General features: G+C 45.7%; 2 protein-coding genes across 2 annotated transcripts; both read right to left on the bottom strand.

The window, feature by feature from the left end:
• Positions 1–1,702: 1,702 nt before the first annotated feature.
• Positions 1,703–7,296, bottom strand: LOC142559930 (sodium-dependent nutrient amino acid transporter 1-like). Its single transcript, XM_075671626.1, has 4 exons — positions 7,218–7,296; positions 3,325–3,442; positions 2,678–2,809; positions 1,703–1,995 (listed from the first exon to the last, which is right to left on the bottom strand). Exons 2-4 carry the CDS (start codon positions 3,440–3,442, stop codon positions 1,703–1,705), a joined length of 543 nt encoding a protein of 180 aa, XP_075527741.1. The 5' UTR covers positions 7,218–7,296.
• A 1,666-nt stretch (positions 7,297–8,962) lies between these two features.
• Positions 8,963–16,158, bottom strand: LOC142560077 (natterin-3-like). The gene is made up of 3 exons (XM_075671873.1): positions 16,118–16,158; positions 11,925–12,139; positions 8,963–9,370 (listed from the first exon to the last, which is right to left on the bottom strand). Exons 1-3 carry the CDS (start codon positions 16,131–16,133, stop codon positions 9,122–9,124), a joined length of 480 nt encoding a protein of 159 aa, XP_075527988.1. The 5' UTR covers positions 16,134–16,158; the 3' UTR covers positions 8,963–9,121.
• Between the last annotated feature and the right edge of the window lie 1,886 nt (positions 16,159–18,044).

Here is an 18,044-nt window from a genome sequence, read left to right as displayed (position 1 = left end):
TTTTTGTGCTATGGTTAGTGGAGGATCAGGAAAAACATTTGTTGTGCTGTGACCAACACCATCACCCTTAAAGGGTAAGATCGAATCGTTGATCGAGAAGAAAAATTGAGTTTTCTTTTTCTTGGCTATCTTTTTTGGCAGCATGACAGATATGGCAGATTGCATGAAATCTGCATGAAATAAACTTTAATAGCTAACAGTGTCAAACTATCGTATCTGATATGTTATTGCGCCCCAGCTGGTCAGAATTAGTACACAGTTTTCACAGTTTTTGTAATCGGAGGTGGTGAAATATGAGCTCGCTGTTGTGTACACGAAAAAATTTAGACTTTTGTTTAAGGCTGCTAGCCGTGAGACAAACCAGCAGGCATAAGACTGCCTTTTTTTTTTCTTGCTAGGGACAGCTACCCAGTGGCAAAGAGCCATTCTAGAGCTTCATTATGTAGTACGTCTTTGTGAAACTAGTTCTGCGGTAGTCCGCAAGGTGAAGGAAAGTTTATGACAAGGAAACATTGACCTACACGCGTCTGGTAGCACAAGCTGCAAACGAAAACCATACAGATTTCACAGACAAGAAAAACAGCCGCGCAGTTGAAGAAAATTTGTCCTGCTCCGGAATCCCGAACCAGGACAAGTTTTCCTTCAACTGCGAGGCTCTCATTCTGCGAAACCTTTATAGGCTTCTTTGTAGCTTGGTGATACAAGTCAACTTTTTGTAATATCTTGCCAAAACGCGGGAACCGGACATAGTATCCCGTCACACACATAGAATTGTCCCCGCGTGTTTTCCGCAGCTTTTTTCATGCCGGAGAAGGTAGACAGTGTCTGCCTTCCTGCGAAACCGGTAATATTATGTACAGAAACTCCGCTGCGGATGTTTGTCAAAATTTATGACGTCACGAGACGTTGGTTTACGGGAAATGTTGAATTGAATTCTGTGTTCTTGCGCGCGAAAACCACGATTTGATTATGAAGCACGCTGTAGTGGCGGACTCCGGAGTAATTTTTGATCACCAAGGGATCTGTAACGTGCCTCCCCCCCCCCCCCTTCCCCCGTCCTATGCGCGGGAAACGGGTATTTTTGCATTTCGTCCATCGAAATGCGGCCTGGATTTGGGACCGCGACTTTGTGCTTAAAAGCGCAACAACATAGCCGCGACGCCACTGCGATGTGTCACGCAAGATTTTCAAGCCGGTGACTCCATGCGTCTACTTTCAAAGCGAAAGCTTCACTATAACCGCGTCGAGTCGAGTTTCGCCGTCGCCAGCAGTTTGACCTTCATTTTACTGCAGCTGCGCCGTAACCTTGGCAACGCATCACGTGACTCGCCGTGCTGGTCAATTGCAACGTGTTCCATTATTAATTTGGAATAGTTAATTGATAAAAACCTATATTGCGCATAGCAGACATTATTATTATTATTATTATTATTATTATTATTATTATTATTATTATTATTATTATTATTATTATTATTATTATTATTATTATTGGCTTCTTCACCCCCTAAAACACCTCAAGAGGTGCAAATGTGCAACTTGTCACTGTCGAAAAAAAAAAACACTTTCTTAAGTGCAATTATAAGGCGGTATTTGCTCAATTACGAGCATTGGGCACTCAGTTTCTTTAGAGGAGCTTGTTTCTCCTTCCAGTGTTTTCCTTTTATATTTTCCCTGATGCTCACTCATCTTGGGTACTAAACTAAATCTTACAGCTTGTGTTTACCACAAGCGCACAGCGTTCCGCGCCGCGATATTCGTCGTTTTCGGTGCCGTGTCCGCGGGGTGGTGTACGCATGCGTAGCAGGAGTGCACTCGCCACGTTCGGCTTGCGGATGTAGCAGACGTGCGTGTTGGCGCCCCAGGAAGTGTAGCAGCCGCTCCAGGGCAGGTGCGAGCCGACCGAGTGGTAGAGGTACATGAGCGCGTACGACAGGTACATATTGTAGTAGAGCGCCAGGCAGAGACTCCCCACCGTCATGGTGGCACCGACTCCTGTCGCGGCACGAGAGAAGTCCACGTCGTCACCCTCTTTTGCCCATATATTGCCGGTCGAAGTAGAAGTTCGACGAAGGACATCTAATTCCCTAGGATGCTACAGGTGATCGCCAAATGTGTGTCTGAGCAGTTTCCAGGTTCATTTCCCTAATTCACTCATAACGTGCGTTCCCTCGAAGGTTTTCTAAATCAGTCTACACACACACACAAACACACACACACACATATATATATATATATATATATATATATATATATATATATATATATATATATATATATATATATATATATATATATATGACCCTACGTTACAGTTTGGCATGCATAATAGGCCAACTACAATCTAAATGTTCATAAGTGAGCCGTTCGCTAGGGTGAACTACATGATGTCATTTCTGCTGGCCATGCACATGGAGCGCGGTTGGCTATGCGGTGACTTGACATTTACTGGTTTGGTTCCTTGCACCTTGTTTTGTTTTCATTAGTGAAATTGTCCTGGCCACATATTCGTGTGTGTGTGTGTGCGTGTGTGTTGCGCGCGCGGGCTTGTCACATAGGATGTATTCGCGAGCAGAGTAGTGAATCATCTCTTTTTTGGGCTTTCTGTCTGATGCATGACGCTCCAGAAGGAGAAATAAAAACAAGAACAAGAAGTAAAAAGACAGCGGCAACTGACCTCTTGCCAACGGGAAGGCAGCCCAGACGGACATGGATCCGGAGCTGCTGAACTGTCCCACGAACATCTCGAGGTAGTACAGCGGCTTCGCCACCAATGCAATCACTATCAGGTATACAAACAGGAATGCACCTGCGGAGATGAGGTTAGGCATATTTTCGCACCTTTTTCAGGCCGCTAATGGGGATGGCTTCCCCGGAACAGTAGGAGTGCACCTATGGGGTACAGGTTTCTGCTGTATACTATCGTGTCAGCTAATTCCGGATGAGAATTACGGATGAGCTTGCACGTGCGGGTACCTAGGGCAGCTGTCAACATCAGTTAAGAATGTTGTCGCATAAAAGGCGCAGTGTGTGCTGATACATGAAGCAAAAACACAGGCACACGCGCGCTCGCAAGCACAAGTGCAGAAGCGGAAATGATTGACAAATTTTAACCAAATACATCGATACGTATTATCACTGAGACAGGTAGTAGGCATGCCATTTCCAGTGTGTTTTCTGTGTTCTTAAGCTTCGGAAAACACTGCGCCTTGTGCAGTAGACTCACTCCACCGTTTTGTGATAGTGAATATCCAAACTGCGGACGTTACAGTGTAGAAGCCAACGTAAGCGCTGCAGTATGTCCAACGTGAACCTGCGTCTTACCTCCGCCATTTTCAAACACAAGGAACGGAAACCGCCACAAGTTGCCGATCCCGGCGGAAAGTCCAATGCTTGAAAGAAAAAATTCCGCCTTGTGGTCCCACTTGATGCGGCGCTCCATCTGCGTGAACGAGACGTAGAAATTGCTTTGTCGAGTTATTTTTTTTTCTTTAATTGTGGGGTTTTACGTGCCAAAACCACTTTCTGATTATGAGGCACGCCATAGTGGAGGACTCCGGAAATTTCGACCACCTGGGGTCGACCACCTGTAACGTGGACCTGAATCTAAGTACACGGGTGCTTTCGCATTTCGCCCCCTTCGAAATGCGGCCTCCGTGGCCGGGATTCGATCTCGCGACCTTGTGCTCAGCAGCCTAATACCGTAGCCACTGAGCGACCACGGCGTGTCGGTTAACTTTTCGGTGCAACAGCTTCAAATGGTCCATTGAGCGAAAAAGTCTGGCGTCTGTAGCGGCGAAATGTCATTGGCTGCGACGCCACGTCATCGGGCTCCTCAACGGAGCAGATCAGGTGAAAGGGAACACCTGCTGGCGCACCACGTGTTGCTTGAGGGGAGAGGGCATCGCCGCGAAGCACGTCACGTTCACTCTCGCGAGCCTGTGTTATACGCGCGGTTCCTTGAACGCGCAGGCTCTCGCCTGCTTTATAACTGGACCTCGGTAATCGCTGTAGCGAAATTAATGTATAAAAAATAGAATAAATTCGAAAAGAAAAACGTTGGCGGTAGTGAATTTCGAAGCTGCGACACCAAGCTCTGAAGCCGAGCGTCTTACCCACTGGGCTAATAAACCAGCGACTCCTAGACAGCAGGCCTGTGCACTCTGCTGTGTGACATCGTGCTGCTTGGACCGAAATTTCCATCAGCAAGCTTGGCATGAAGAAAGCGGTGACGTCAAAATCGCCGCGGCTTGCTCGGGAGCCTCCCCATTAGATTCTAAGGCAGTCGGGCACGGTAGCACGACGTCACGGATCTAAGTGCACCAGCCTTGTGCGCTACGAGGCGCTGGCTAAGTGTCTCAACGCGCTCGCTTGCCCGCGAGGAGTTCATAACTCAAAGAACCGCTCGGATGTGTTCAAGTGGACGTTAATGCTTTCGCATTCACAACTCGCAAGAAGTGCTTAGGTGTCCTCGGATTTATTTCCCTGATTCTCTTCAATATGTTTGTGTAAAAACAAACACGTAACGCGTGGTATGGCGGTGTAGCAGGTACACTCTAAGAACACTTTACACCCTTTGGCGTGCCCCTTCTGCCACACAACAATCGTCATCTGCCTTGATGCGTTTCCTTTCTTTAACACTGCGAGCCCGGAAATTTCCAGTAACGAACGGTACGCGCGTTATCAGCATAGAACAGTTTACACCCTTTGGAGTGCCCCTTCTGATAACGCGCGTGCCGTTCGTTACCGGAAAGTTCCGGGCTCGCAGCGTTAAAGAACAGAAACTCATCAAGGCAGATGATGATTATCGTTGTGTGGCAGAAGGGGCACGCCAAAGGGTGTAAACTGTTCTTAGAGTGTAGAGACGCTCAGACAACGATCACGATGTCATTCTGAGGCTCACAGAGTCAGCGAATCTGTGTACTGTTGACGTCGGCGTGGGCAACAGAAACACGACGTTTGCTGTTGTATCAGCGCGGTCGCCATAGAAGCCAGTGCCGGGCACGGCTGGCTACGACAGCGCTCCCTGAGGGCGGGTGACCCTAGTTTCGAAACCGAAACCGCTATACAACACTTGCATGTTCAGTAGATTGGGAACAAAATGCTGCCTCACCCGTTACCGAAAGTAGATGTATAAGCATGAAATGGCTACCGGCAAAGCAGATTGACTGGAGAAGATACTGTAGTCGGATACAACTCAAGTCCGCAGGCAAGCCCTGCCCATGCCCTCATAACCGCAAGCCACTGTTCCTTCGCGAGGATGCAAATAGTTAATACTTCAAACTTTCTCTGTTGCCTAAATAAGGTTGTAACCACAAAAACGAAATTATAAGCGAGTAATTTTACACGTTTTCACTTGTCTATATTAGTGAAATGGTGAAAGCCTAATTCTTTATTGAAATAAAACGCTTACTTCACTGCAACTATTTATTGTCAAGTTTCACTTCGGTTGGCAGTGAAGTTTCATGAGTAAAATGGTCTCAGCAGTGAAATGAACTGTACCGCGGATTTTTGAAAAGTTAAATGCTCCGACTCCATGCACTTTGTCCACGTCTATTGCACATCTCATCGCTTCCGCCGGCGAAGAGACTCTTCAAGAACAGCAGACGCTCCGGACGTATCAAGTACGACGCCATTTTGAAAAGGTCGCATGACGACGATTTCGTTTGCTTATGTGATTGGCTGGCGGAGTAACAAATGCCGCGCGATCTGTGTGCCTTGGTAGCTAACTGCTTTTTCTTTATGTTGTATCCTACTATAGCTACTACATTAAAATGGGTGTAGTGCATGTTCGCAACGGCACACCACATGGCACCACACAGCAACACGCGATACTGTGCACTGGTCCATATTGACGCAATAGTTTCCTGTCACAGACAGAACCTCATTGCAAGCAGCTTGTTTGGGCAGTAACTACAGTAACTACATACAGTAACTACATACAGTTAACTGTATGTAATGTGGTCTTGTACAAAGGGTTGGGGGATAAAGGCCGGATCTTAAGTATTGACCGATTGCCCGGGTGATATCGTTTTGTTCTCGCAACGATGCCCGGTTGTTCCCGTTCCATTCTCGTTTTGGGTGCCCGGATAGCGGCTCAGGATTTTGACTCAACGTTTCTTGAAGGTCGCCAACAACGGGAGCTAAACGCATTTCATGCCTAATATCACTTTTACTATGAACGTGGATGCAGAAAGAGACTAACAATCTCGAGCCCCGGGTTGAAGCAGCTCGTTTGACGACGGTTGGACGTATTGAAATGCCTCCAAAAGAGGCATTCTAATACGTTTCAAGAACATTGTTCCGTCTAGAGCTATACAAGTTCCTAGATCAATTTCATAAACTATCGCAATGTCGGTACACTTTCGCTGTTGCTCAAAATTACAGAAGAGTAGCAAGCCACAGCAATTATAAGATTGATGCATGTCTCACGTAAATCGCTCCTTATACTGTCCTTCAGCGTTAGGATTGGTGCTAAGCCTGTGGCTAGGCCTAACTGTTCTAGCTTTCTAAGTTCTATTATTCTAGTTAGTAGCCGTTCCGCTATATAACGGCATCGGTTGTTCGTCCGTTGTGCTTAGACTCAACCAAATAAACTTCCTGAAATGCGCTATAGTGCTAGTTTTCCAAATATATCTAAACTGTGTTGGCGCCAGAGGCATCTTTGTTGCAGCCTGTCCTATTGACTTTGAGGTCGCATAATACGGAAGCGTTCTACCGGTGCGGCGATAGACGCCGCCATGCTGAAAGTATCGTAAGCTCAAGACTGATTTGGGCATCTCCGCAAAGTCACTTTCTCGGATGCGTTGCATTTATTCAGACCAAGGAGTACATTTCTTTTTTCCGCGCACAGAACACACCGGCAGTATACGCCTCGCGCAAGTGTATTCTGTGTCAACGGTTAGCAGGAGCTCGTGGCTAAGCCTAACAGCGAAAGTTGCTGCCATAATTCTAAGTAGAACGCGCGACTCTTAAATGAAAACAGAAATCGGTTTGATCGCTTAACTATACGGCTCTGCCACTACTTATCGACGCACGTACACGGGGCGATAATGAAAGGTTGCAAGGAACGCCGCTGAGTTATCTATGAAGAAACGAAAGGCAAAATATACGCGTAAAATAACGGCAAAGCGGTCGAAGCTTGCTAAAGTGGCGCCTATCCACGGAATGCCTACTCATTTGCCTAACGCATACACATTACACGTCGACCCGCTCACCTGGGATCGAAAGGCGGCTGGAGACCTTTTCGGGGAGGGAAAAAAAAGCGCTGTGGACGGAGGTGCGTCCCCTTCTTCTGCGCCGTTGTTCTTAAAAAAACGCGCGAGCAGCAGATCACGAGGCACGCGCGTCCTGCTTCCTCTGCTTCTTCCGCTTCATCTTCATCCATGCTCATGGTGCTGCTCTTCTGTGTCAGCAACATATAGCCATGCAAGCTTCGCGTCAATAAGCACGTTTTGCAGCAATAACTGTATACATATAGCATGTATGTGCTGTAAGTATTGACACCCAAAACTACAAACATTAAACTGTGCAGTAAAAAAAAAAACTTATTCTTGCGTCTAAATAATTCGTATCGCTTGTTATGACGCTCCCTAGATGCACGGCGACGTGGGATCGCCGTATCTGTATCTTATCACTTAACAATTGTAGCACCTTATCGCCTTCCGTATCTGATTATACAGGCAACGTGCTTGAGGCGAAAGTCTGCAAGCTGTTGTTTTATTAGTCGATGTTGGGGGTAACCTGCCATATCAGCCTCTTCATAAGCATAGGAGTCTCAACAGTGTGCGATGTTTCACGCGAGATGCATTTATTCAAAATTGAACCGTCGTGTCCACTTTCACATATGCGGTGAACAGCTGAACATTATTGACGCGTTTCTACTATATGAGATGACTGCGCTGCATTGGTTGACCGAATAAATTATGTTAAAGTCCATAGGGTGCAGGAACATTTGGGAAACGGAAAGTTATAGCGTCCAGGTAAACGCGATGCAAAGCTATGGCAAAAAAAAAAAAAAAAGTTTCTCGGAGAGAAAGCAGAATTTACGAACTTAAAGAGAAATCGCCGTGGTGAGTTTATCGAACTCGACAAACAAAAGACGTAATTGACCCTTTGCTCGGGTTGCTGTAACGTATCGTTTTTCTTTATTTTAATTTATTTCATTTGTTTTTGTGCAATTAGCGTAAATCCAATGTCAAATGCGCTAAGTGTACAAGCGAGAAGCAAGCGCTCTTTCTGTTTCCCAGTGTTCTTGAAAGAAAGCCACATAAGCTTTCAGTGTACGTGCTTAATTGCTTGAAGATATGTACCAGAGATTTATGATTCAGACATTTGCATATATAATGAAAATATTTATTTCACATTATTACAGGTGAAGGAAGTGGTGCGGCCAAAACGTGCAGAATAGAAAATTTGCCTCAACCACTTTTACAGCCGCCACCAGCAGAGAACGTCTTACATGTAGATTTTGCTCGTAATACCAGTCGTTCGTTTTTTTTTTTAATTATGAATAATCATTGGAAAACCAAAGGAGGTATTTTATCCCATCTCCAGCACGTCGCACACACATACAGACGAGATACCCAAAGCACTTACGCAAAATTCCAGCAACAAGCACAATAAGAATTGTAGAAGACGAACAACGCTTGGACAGCAAGCATAAAACCTCAAGTAAATTGAACATTTGTATTGCGCTTTGATTTTAACATATTAATTGAACTTTGCTTACATGCAAAGTTTGAAACCAAAGCCTGTTATTAAAGAGCCATGTCTTTGGCACGGCCACATTAATATCATGGCGTAGATTGTGGCGTAGAACTAGAATGTAGCTTAAGTTAACAAGATTGCTAAAATATATATGTAAAAAAGCGTTCGAATACGAAACCACTCTCGAACCAAAATAAAAAAAAAAAAGTTCGCAATGATGACGCGCTGGATCGTCGAACGAAGGTTTGTTTCCTTTAAATATTCACGGCTCCAAGGAACATTTGCGCAGTTGTTCGCATAGCGAATGTGCGACGCCCCTTGGAAACGCGTTGTTCCGGCGATGTACCGCTTGCGGGCTGCTGCGAGGGCGTTGCGCAGCGCCGTTGCGGCTTGGGTCTCGTTTCGCCTAATCTCACAGGTTGAGCGTCTTCATCGTCAGGACTTCGTATTGGGCGTATCCGTACTCCTTTTTGTTGTACGGGACGTACATGGTTTTGTTCGACGGGTGCACCTTGCCGATGAGCAGCAGGCCCTGGTGGTGGGCGCGGCCGATGTAGAGCGGCTCCCCCGATGCGGTCACGCCGCCCTGGATGGCTCCGCTGGGCACGGCGCCGCCGGACGCCACTCGCCAGGCCAGGGACGCGCCCCTGCATACCAGCGCCTTCGAGAAGAGCGGAGGATGAAGTCAGCAGGAAAGCGGCGTTGTAATTCGGAGACTTTCGAACGGGGCGGCGCATTGCAAGAACGCCCGATTGTACCGTGCTTTTTGAAGCACGTTAAGTAACCCGTATAGTTTTCTAGAAAAAGTTCGTACAGTGGGCACCCTGGTCCTGCAATCGTTGAGATACTATGGGAATGATGATTAGTACGTGGATTTGTCTATCTACGTGCTTGTGGCCTCAAACGTTCTTCTAACGCCGCAGATCACGCTTCGTCTTTCTTATTACGGAAGCATTCGTAGTTGTCTAAACAGGACAAGGCAATTATATACTTTCTGCGTACATGCGTAATCATAGCAAATAGTGGCGCTTATAACGCGATATTTTGATGAACTTGGTAAACTACGAAGTTGTTCGGAGCAAAAGGGACGAAGTTTAGGAAGATACATGTACCTGCCATCGTTCTGATGTTGGCCGAACCGCCGTATTTGCAGCTGCCGCAGACACTAAACCGTTTAGCACCCTTAGGGGTGCTTAAAGGGTGTTTTCCTTCTTTACGCCCGTCATTACACATTTATCACCTATTTTGCTTAAAACACTGTAGTAGGGATGTGTGCGAGAGAAAAAGAAATGAACACCCGAAACTTGTTCGTTCACCCACTAGCGCGTTCGCTACTTTTGAAAGTTTCCCTTGCAGCGAAAAGGAGGCAGGTTTCGAGCTTAGCGACCGCATTTTATGCAAGCATTATGTGACGTCATGCAAGGTTTGTCGTGAGGTGAAAACATTTTAATTTCTAGAATATTTATACATATGGATACCAATACTTCAAGAGCTGAAAAGTGGAGCCTGGTGTGGCGCTGTGGATAGGGCGTCTGGCTGCCACGTTACTTTCCTCGGTTTGAATCCACCTCCGTGCAATTTCTTCCGTGACTTATATGGTGGGGAATTGCTTGCCCTTCGATTTCGTTTACGTGTTAATGCCAATGAATAACTCGTATACAATTGAAATCGTAACGAGCTGAGAGAGCAATTTTTCTTCTATTTGGCTTCTGTTCATCCAAACGTCATTGCCTCAAGGTGTTACTAAAATTATGGTGTTTGTGTCAACGACCGAAGGGTTCTCGTCTGGCGTCAAACTGATGTACACCCTTAAGGGTGTTAAAAAGTGTGGTGTGTAGACAGTATAGCACCATGGTAACAATAAAATTCAAACAGCGCTAGACGACAGGACCAGAACGAAGAGGAGACAAACACGGTGCCGTGTTTGTCTCCTCCTCTCTCTGGTCCTGTCGTCTAGCGCTGTTTGAATTTTATTGTTACCATGGAACAACAACTCGCCCAATCCGCTGCCCTTCTGCAGTATAGCACCAAGGTTCTCTCTACACTCTTAGACAAAAGTACGCCCTTTGGAGTGTATATCTGCCACACAACAATAATCCTCATCTGCCTTGCTTGCGTTTCCTTTCTTGAAAACGCCGCGCCCGCTACTTTCCTGTCGGGAATGCTATGTCATGCTGATAACGCGCGTGCCGTTCGTTACAGGGTAGTACCGGGCTCGCAGCGTTAAAGAAAGGACATGCGGACAAGACAGATGACGATTATCGTTGCGTGGCCCGATACGACCCAAAGGGTGTAACTTTGTTTTAGAGTGTAGTTATTTTTGTAGGAAACTCTATGCTATAGAGGAAACTTTGACGCTTGTGCGTACGAAAGCTGCAAACCCTCAACCACGGTGTCCTTCGTTACCCATTGTGAAATTCCGGGGGTGCTGATACCCACAATTTCATTCAAAGGTCGGGTGGACCTCTATTCGAAGCTGTTCGGGATCGCAGATGTCGAAAATTTGCTGTTAACGACATTTCTCGCTTAGCGTGCCGAAATAGCGTGTGTACCATTGAGTGTGCTTTCTTAGCATGCCGCCGTATCCATAGATGGGTAAATGAGAACATCGATGATGTGCCGGAAGCCTTGGGTTTCAGAAATGACGGGATGGTGATTGCATCTGTGGTATAGATTAATAAAAGACTGTTGTAGGAGTTATGCCAGTGAGCTATATAGAAACACATTCTTATTACATTATTACATTATTATTACATTACATTCTTATAATGCAAAGAGATGCTTTGGGTTTCCCTCATTGTATGCAAGCACACAACCTTGCGGACATAACTCGTAAAGTTGGTTCTACACTTTCATTTTCTTTTACCCTACTATGTCTACATTTCAATTAAACATCACATGTAACTTCCTCTCTAGCTTTCTCTGACTCTCATTGTCTGTGACGAGGGGCTGTAACTAAAATAAATGTCGAGCCATATCGGATCCCCTTATTCTTCTCGTTCAAAAAAAAAAAAAAAAAAAAGGAGACAGAGGAATATGTGATGTCTCAAACGTGGCGTCTCTGACGTGTTTCTGGCTCCGGAATCGCTTCTGGCGCATGCAATTGGCAATATCGTGCACTCCGAGATCGAATTCTATTGCTCTGAGAGAGACACATCGCTGCGGCCTGGTTAGGACACCGCCCGTTGGCGTCGAATTAACCACGTGGCACCTACCTGGTAATTTCTAGACGAGTACTCGAGCCCTCCGTGCGAGACGTAGCAGACGCCCCGGGAGCGGACAACCTTTCCCGGCAGAAGATCGCCCTTGCACAAGGCTCGGCCCACGTATATCACCTCGCCTCCCTTGTCGTCACCTCCGGCCACCGCGTTTTTCGGTATCTCGGACCCTTCACAGAGGACCCAATGGCAGGCGGGGCTGTACTGCGTCTCTGCAGAGTGTTTCGCGCGAGCTATCATGTCAGCCCGCTGCCGAAAATTGGCACCAGCAGCGAAGCAGTATACAGTGGGTTACTGAAATTTTAGCTCTGTGTTTGTCTGGTTGAAGTCTACGCGACCAGGCAGCTGCACCGCTCCGACCGCTCACGTTTACGCCCCCGCAAATCCGACAGCTTGGAAATTAGGGATAGAACATAGTAAATGGATTTTCCTAAACTTGGTCCTTCTGACTTGAAACGACTCTGCGACTTTGTTCATTGATCAGTTTCAACTAAGTACTGTGTTATGAGTACAATAATGCGCAACAGTTACGCATGTGGCCAGTCTCGCTGCCTTATGCGTTTAGAAAAATGAGATTACTTCAAAATACCAGCCCAGTAGGACAGATAAAGCCTAGTACACAAAACCACAAGAACATCTGAAGCCACAAGTACGAAGATTAGAGAATTAATTCCATGTATTACTTATCATTGACGTAGTATCTGAGCGACTACCACTCGCCATGGTTGCTCAGTGGCTATGGTGTTGGGCTGCTGAGCACGAGGGCGCGGGATCAAATCCAGGCCACGGCGGCCGCATTACGATGGGGGCAAAATGCGAAAACACCCGTGTACTTAGATTTAGGTGCACGTTAAAGAACCATAGGGGGTCGAAATTTCCGGAGCCCTCTACTACGGCGTGCCTCATAATCAGAAAAAATGGTTTTGGGACGTAAAACCCCATCATTTAATTTATTTCTTTGAGCGACTACTACACCACAGTTCCCTATAGTATACTTTAGCCTAAAACTCGATGCGGAAGATATCTCTAGCTAAACAGATGCGGCACTGGAGCGTTCATACGTCTTCAGTGGGCATCATCATCAGTCTATTTTTATGTACACTGCTTAGTAGCCCAACAGCATAGCCACTAAGCAACCACGGCGGGTCTCCATCGCCATTTGCGCTGTCCTTGTTCTCGAGATTATTTGTTAATCGCCAAGTTTCTGCCCCATGTGTTAGCACCGGTAGAATGCAATTATTGTACACTATTCTTTTCAAATACAGTAATAAGTTCCCAGTCAGGATTTGGTAATGCTTGGCGTATGCTCTCCAACTCATGTTTATTCTTCTATAGATTTCCTTATTATTATCGGGGTCCCCTGTGAGTAATTACGTAGATAAACGTACTCCTGTACAGACTCTAGAGGCTGACTGGCGATGCCGAATTCTTGTTCCCTTACCAGGCTATTGAACATTATCTTTGTCTTCCGCATATTAATCTTCAACCCCACTCTTAAACACTCTCTCTGTTAAGGTCCTCAATCATTTGTTGTAGCTCGTGCCCAGTGTTGCTGAACAAGACAATGTCATCCGAAAACCGAAAGTTGCTGAGATATTCACCGTTGTTCCTCACTCCTAAGCCTTCCCAGTCTAATAGTTTGATCACTTCTTCTAAGCATGCAGTGAATAGCATTGGAGAGATTGTGCCTCCTTGCCTGACCCCTTTCTTGATAGGTAGCTCTACACTTGTGGAGAAGCAACGCAGCTGTGGAATCTTTGTCGATATTTCTCAAGATATTCACGTATGCTCATACACTCATACACGCACGGTGCTAACTCCGGAACCGTTCAGCCGCGGTGGGCCGCTGCCTTGCGCAGCCCCAGCCTCGGTGACCAACTCTGGGCCGTCCAGCAGGCCCGCGAGGCGGCGGCGAGGCAACACCTCGACGTCCCCTCGTGGGAGACCTAAGGCCCCGTCGGCGAAAGCTCTACAGGACTATAAATAAAGTTGTTACCAACCAAAAAACTCACGTATGCTTCCTGTAGTCCTTTGTTACGCAACGGCTGTATGACTGCTTGTATCTCAAATCAAATGCATTTTCATAATCTGGGGAAACCATAAAGATAGGTTGATTGCACTCCGCAGATTTCTCCATTACCACAATTGATGGCATGTATGTTATCCATTGTAGAACATCCCTTCCTAGAGCCAGTTTGTTCTTTTGGTTGATTGGAGTAAAGTGTTGCCCTGATGCTATTGGACATTATCATGTTAACTATTTTGTAGTAGTAGTACTTTACAGTATAAGCCGCGCTGCTTAGGTGACGCACATAGAAACTGACTCGCAAGCACGCGGCGTATGCAGACCTTGCGCTACAGCTACTCTGTTAATTCGCTTGACAGCCATCGTATCTACACGTGTGATGAGTGCCGTGCATGGCTTAATTTGTTGTTCCATGCTGATTACTGTGCCGTCATCTGATATGCAAATCTCGTACTCAAGTAGGTTAGCGTACGCGAAAACCCGAACTCCAGTATAGGCCCTTCGCGTTACATTCAAATCGAAATCAAACTACTTATGTCGTAAATAAACGCACGCTAGGTCACAGGCCACTAGGTTCACAGGTTCACTAGGCCACAGTTTCCAGAGCGTGCGGCTGTTAGAAATTTTAATACTCTCTTCGAATTGACACTCGCACTCTCTCTGCATTCTTGTTGTGCACTTACACGGCCTCACTCTGCGTCCCCTGTTTTTAAAACTGTCTTTTTTTTTCTTTGCGCCTATGCACACTACTTCTTTACACTGTCTGTGAAACATAGCGTTAGTGCGAAGGGTGTCATGCGAATGAATAAACGTTCACTGTGCAGGGCCTGTGTCCCTTTCGTATTATACGTGTCAACGTTACTGTGCGCGTGTGCCTATTAAGCAGCGAAGCTTACACCATCATATAATGCGATACCGACTAGACCTCGTCAAAGCACTGCTAAATGTTTAGTATCTTTAGTAGTAGTAGCGCGAAAGAGAGTGGCTGTAATGAAAGGCAGGGAAGTTGACCGGACTTGGTTATGGCTGTCTACCCTTTAAGAAGGGGGGGGGGGGGGCAAAAAGGAAAGGACAGCAGCACAAACCAATTAAGCCACGTACAATATTCAACAGTAGCACGTACAATATCCAACATTAGCGGGTAGCGTTGCCTGTAGATGTTGGGGACTTCATCAGCGCAGATACTGCGCGGAGTTCGTTTGGTAGCACTGGCTTAGGACTTCTTATATTGATATGGTGGAGAATTGTACAGTCTGTCAAGCCCTGCGTCGTACACACATAGACATAGCCTTAACGCTGGATATGAAGTCCAGCTGACACTGAACGATGCACTTTCTTTGTTTTCAGAATGGAGCAACACGTGACTAATGGAGAACAACCCTTAAAGAACTGTATCAGTGACATCCACTGGCAAGAAAGCGCCGCTTTGCTTATTGTGTGAAAATAACAGTCATTAGCAGAAGCACGGAGATGAATTCTGATGTCTCAGTGTAACCTTTTCTTCCCGAGATAAAGTTGAGCAGATATTCCGGTTTATCGTGTGTATAGACTCCCATGGAGCTGCGATGTCTTAAACATAGAATAAAAGGCGTAACGAGAAATGAAAAGCTGACCAACTGAATTAGAAAACCTCCGTAAGACCTGTGCTGGAATATTCCTCGGTAGTCTGGGCGCCTCATAATACTCAAGATGTAGACTGACTCAAATGAATTAAGAAAAAAAAAAAAATCCACAACCTCTCTATGTCAACGCTATTGCCGGCAATTCTCAACTTAGTTTCATGCGCGTTTATATTCTTTTCTTTCTTTCGCTCGACCTACTTGAAATCGGGCAGCTTTTCGCTCTGCACAAAATTTTCAATGGGCCAATGTGTATTTGTGCACCCCATGTCATAAATAAATAAATAAATAAATAAATAAATAAATAAATAAATAAATAAATAAATAAATTAAAGGACAAGGGAACATTGCTAACCGTGACGCTGTTCAAAGGGGTGCTGGAGTTTCGTTTGAAGATAGTTACGCAGCTTGAAAGAAAAACTGCGCGTAGCGTTAACTTAAACCGGACGCACGAGAACCTGCAAGAGCCAGCATACAGCGAAAATGCGGGGAAAAGGAATTGGGCTCAGCGAGACCCGATGAGAGTACACAGACGTGGAACTTACTCTCGTAGTCGGCCATATTGTTCTTCTCCCTGTCGAGGTGTTCAGCGTTGTTCCGTACGTGAAGCTCCGTTAATATATACTGCCTCCGAGACCTTCACAGTGGAGTTAACTGTTGCGCAGATAAGCGAAAGAGGAACTAGGCTTGGCTCGTGTACGTTGATGACGTGCTTACGAGTCGCTGATGTGTCCCCTCCCTCACCCTTTCTCTCTCCCTCCCGCCTACATGTTGTCCCTGCTTTCCTTTCTTGCATTACTTTTTTTATCATATGCGCCGAATATAAGCTTACGCAATTTTATGATTGTCGATCCCACTGATTGCCGATGGATTTCATTTCTGCGCGATCTCTGGGTAACACTCGCGGAGATTGTCAGTAGACTTATCGGCCGATTACGAGAAATCGAATCATATTTCCAAAGTTCTGTTTACTGCGCTATACTGTTAAGCAAAGGACGAGAGATTGACACACATGTGAGCAATGTTTTGTGCGCAAAATTGATAAGTGCTACAAGGGCAACCGAAAAGTGTTTAATCGGCTCATTGAGGCAGCCGATCGAGGTCACTCGTTCTCCTAAACGACGAGGGCTACTGCGCAAATTAAGGGTGCAGAGTAATTGCCCGTTATCTCTTTCTCGCTCGCATATTTCTGGAGCGTTATACCCCCCCCCCCTCCCACCCTCCGTGAACTTGACGTATTGAAAACCGTAATATATGCACATGTAAAGTCAACCACAAAAGTTTACGGACCACGGGATTCCAGAAAACGTTAAATTTTCGAGCCGCCTATTACAGTAGTGTGTAGAACCGAATACATCGCAATGTTGTTCACATATACTTGCAGAGGCTGTAAATGCGAATACTATAGGCTGCGTTGTGAGGCTGCAGCGCGGATATATTGAGCTTTCTCTCAGATTTCTTGTTCCTTACAATTTTGTGGTTGGCTGTACATACCGCGGATATTATCGGTGCGAAAACATGGCTGACGTTTGATGTTGCAAATGGCATCATTCATAACATTATTCCGTAGCATTATGGGATAATCTTCCCAACGAAATCGTTTCAGCAACCGATCACGCATCGCAACCAAGTTTATCGACTTTATACATCTTAAATACTGTTACTATGTTTCGTTGTGATTACGTGGGGGTGTATTGTCGCAGTTTTGTTCTTTTCTTTTTTTACCGCACCAGTTGTTGCCGTGCGCCTATTGCCTGCGCATTGAAGATGCTGCCTCCACCCCCTTGTGCATTTTACGTTCTTGCGTCATCGCGCCTTCGCAAGCCAAAACCTTCGTGTAACTATATATAGTATTTGTTTCATGTTAACCTTTTGTTTATTTGTACTATGTAACCACATTGTATTGTTTGATACTGCGTTGCTTCTGTTAAACTTGTGTTTGATTCAATCGCCCCCCTTACTCAATGTTCCTGGCGGAGCCTGTAAGGAAAAATAAATAAATAAATAAATAAATAAATAAATAAATAAATAAATAAATAAATAAATAAATAAATGGCGGATGCTTTTCCTGTAAATGTTCGAATTAATCGCACAAACTGGTGTGATAGCAGGGGAGTATAGGTGTAATAATAAACAGAATGCGGAACGATTAGCCGGTCGGCTCCATTTCATACGCCGCCCCAACTGGCGTAGGTTACGTCTCCAAATACGGGTATCACGCGTACACCGCACGTCCATGCTACCGCCTCCGTGTATATAAATCAGGCTGTCTACGTTGGCCATTTACATGACTCAATGAAATACGTGTTCTGCGTACATCCGAAATGCACATTGTAACATTAGGCAGGGATTTTAATCTACCCAACATAAATTGGGCCGCGTCATGAGTGAATTTTTGGGAAAATCGTCGTGAGTGTTCCACTTGTTCACTTGGTTCAGGCAGTGAACATGTTAAATTAATTTTATCGCTGT

This window comes from Dermacentor variabilis, chromosome 10, assembly GCF_050947875.1.
Source record: "Dermacentor variabilis isolate Ectoservices chromosome 10, ASM5094787v1, whole genome shotgun sequence".
Lineage (NCBI taxonomy): Eukaryota > Metazoa > Arthropoda > Arachnida > Ixodida > Ixodidae > Dermacentor > Dermacentor variabilis.
This window is presented reverse-complemented; position numbering and strand designations above follow the sequence as displayed.

Excerpts from the sequence above, each read along its gene's own strand:
- LOC142560077 (XM_075671873.1), bottom strand. Across the intron at positions 9,371-11,924 it reads ACTCGTCTAGAAATTACCAG|GCGCTGGTATGCAGGGGCGC; the intron begins GTAGGTGCCACG and ends CTCTTCTCGAAG.
- LOC142559930 (XM_075671626.1), bottom strand. The coding sequence starts at position 3,442 with ATGGAGCGCCGCATCAAGTGGGACCACAAGGCGGAATTTTTTCTTTCA. Across the intron at positions 2,810-3,324 it reads TGTGTTTGAAAATGGCGGAG|GTGCATTCCTGTTTGTATAC; the intron begins GTAAGACGCAGG and ends TCATCTCCGCAG. Across the intron at positions 1,996-2,677 it reads TGCCTTCCCGTTGGCAAGAG|GAGTCGGTGCCACCATGACG; the intron begins GTCAGTTGCCGC and ends GTGCCGCGACAG.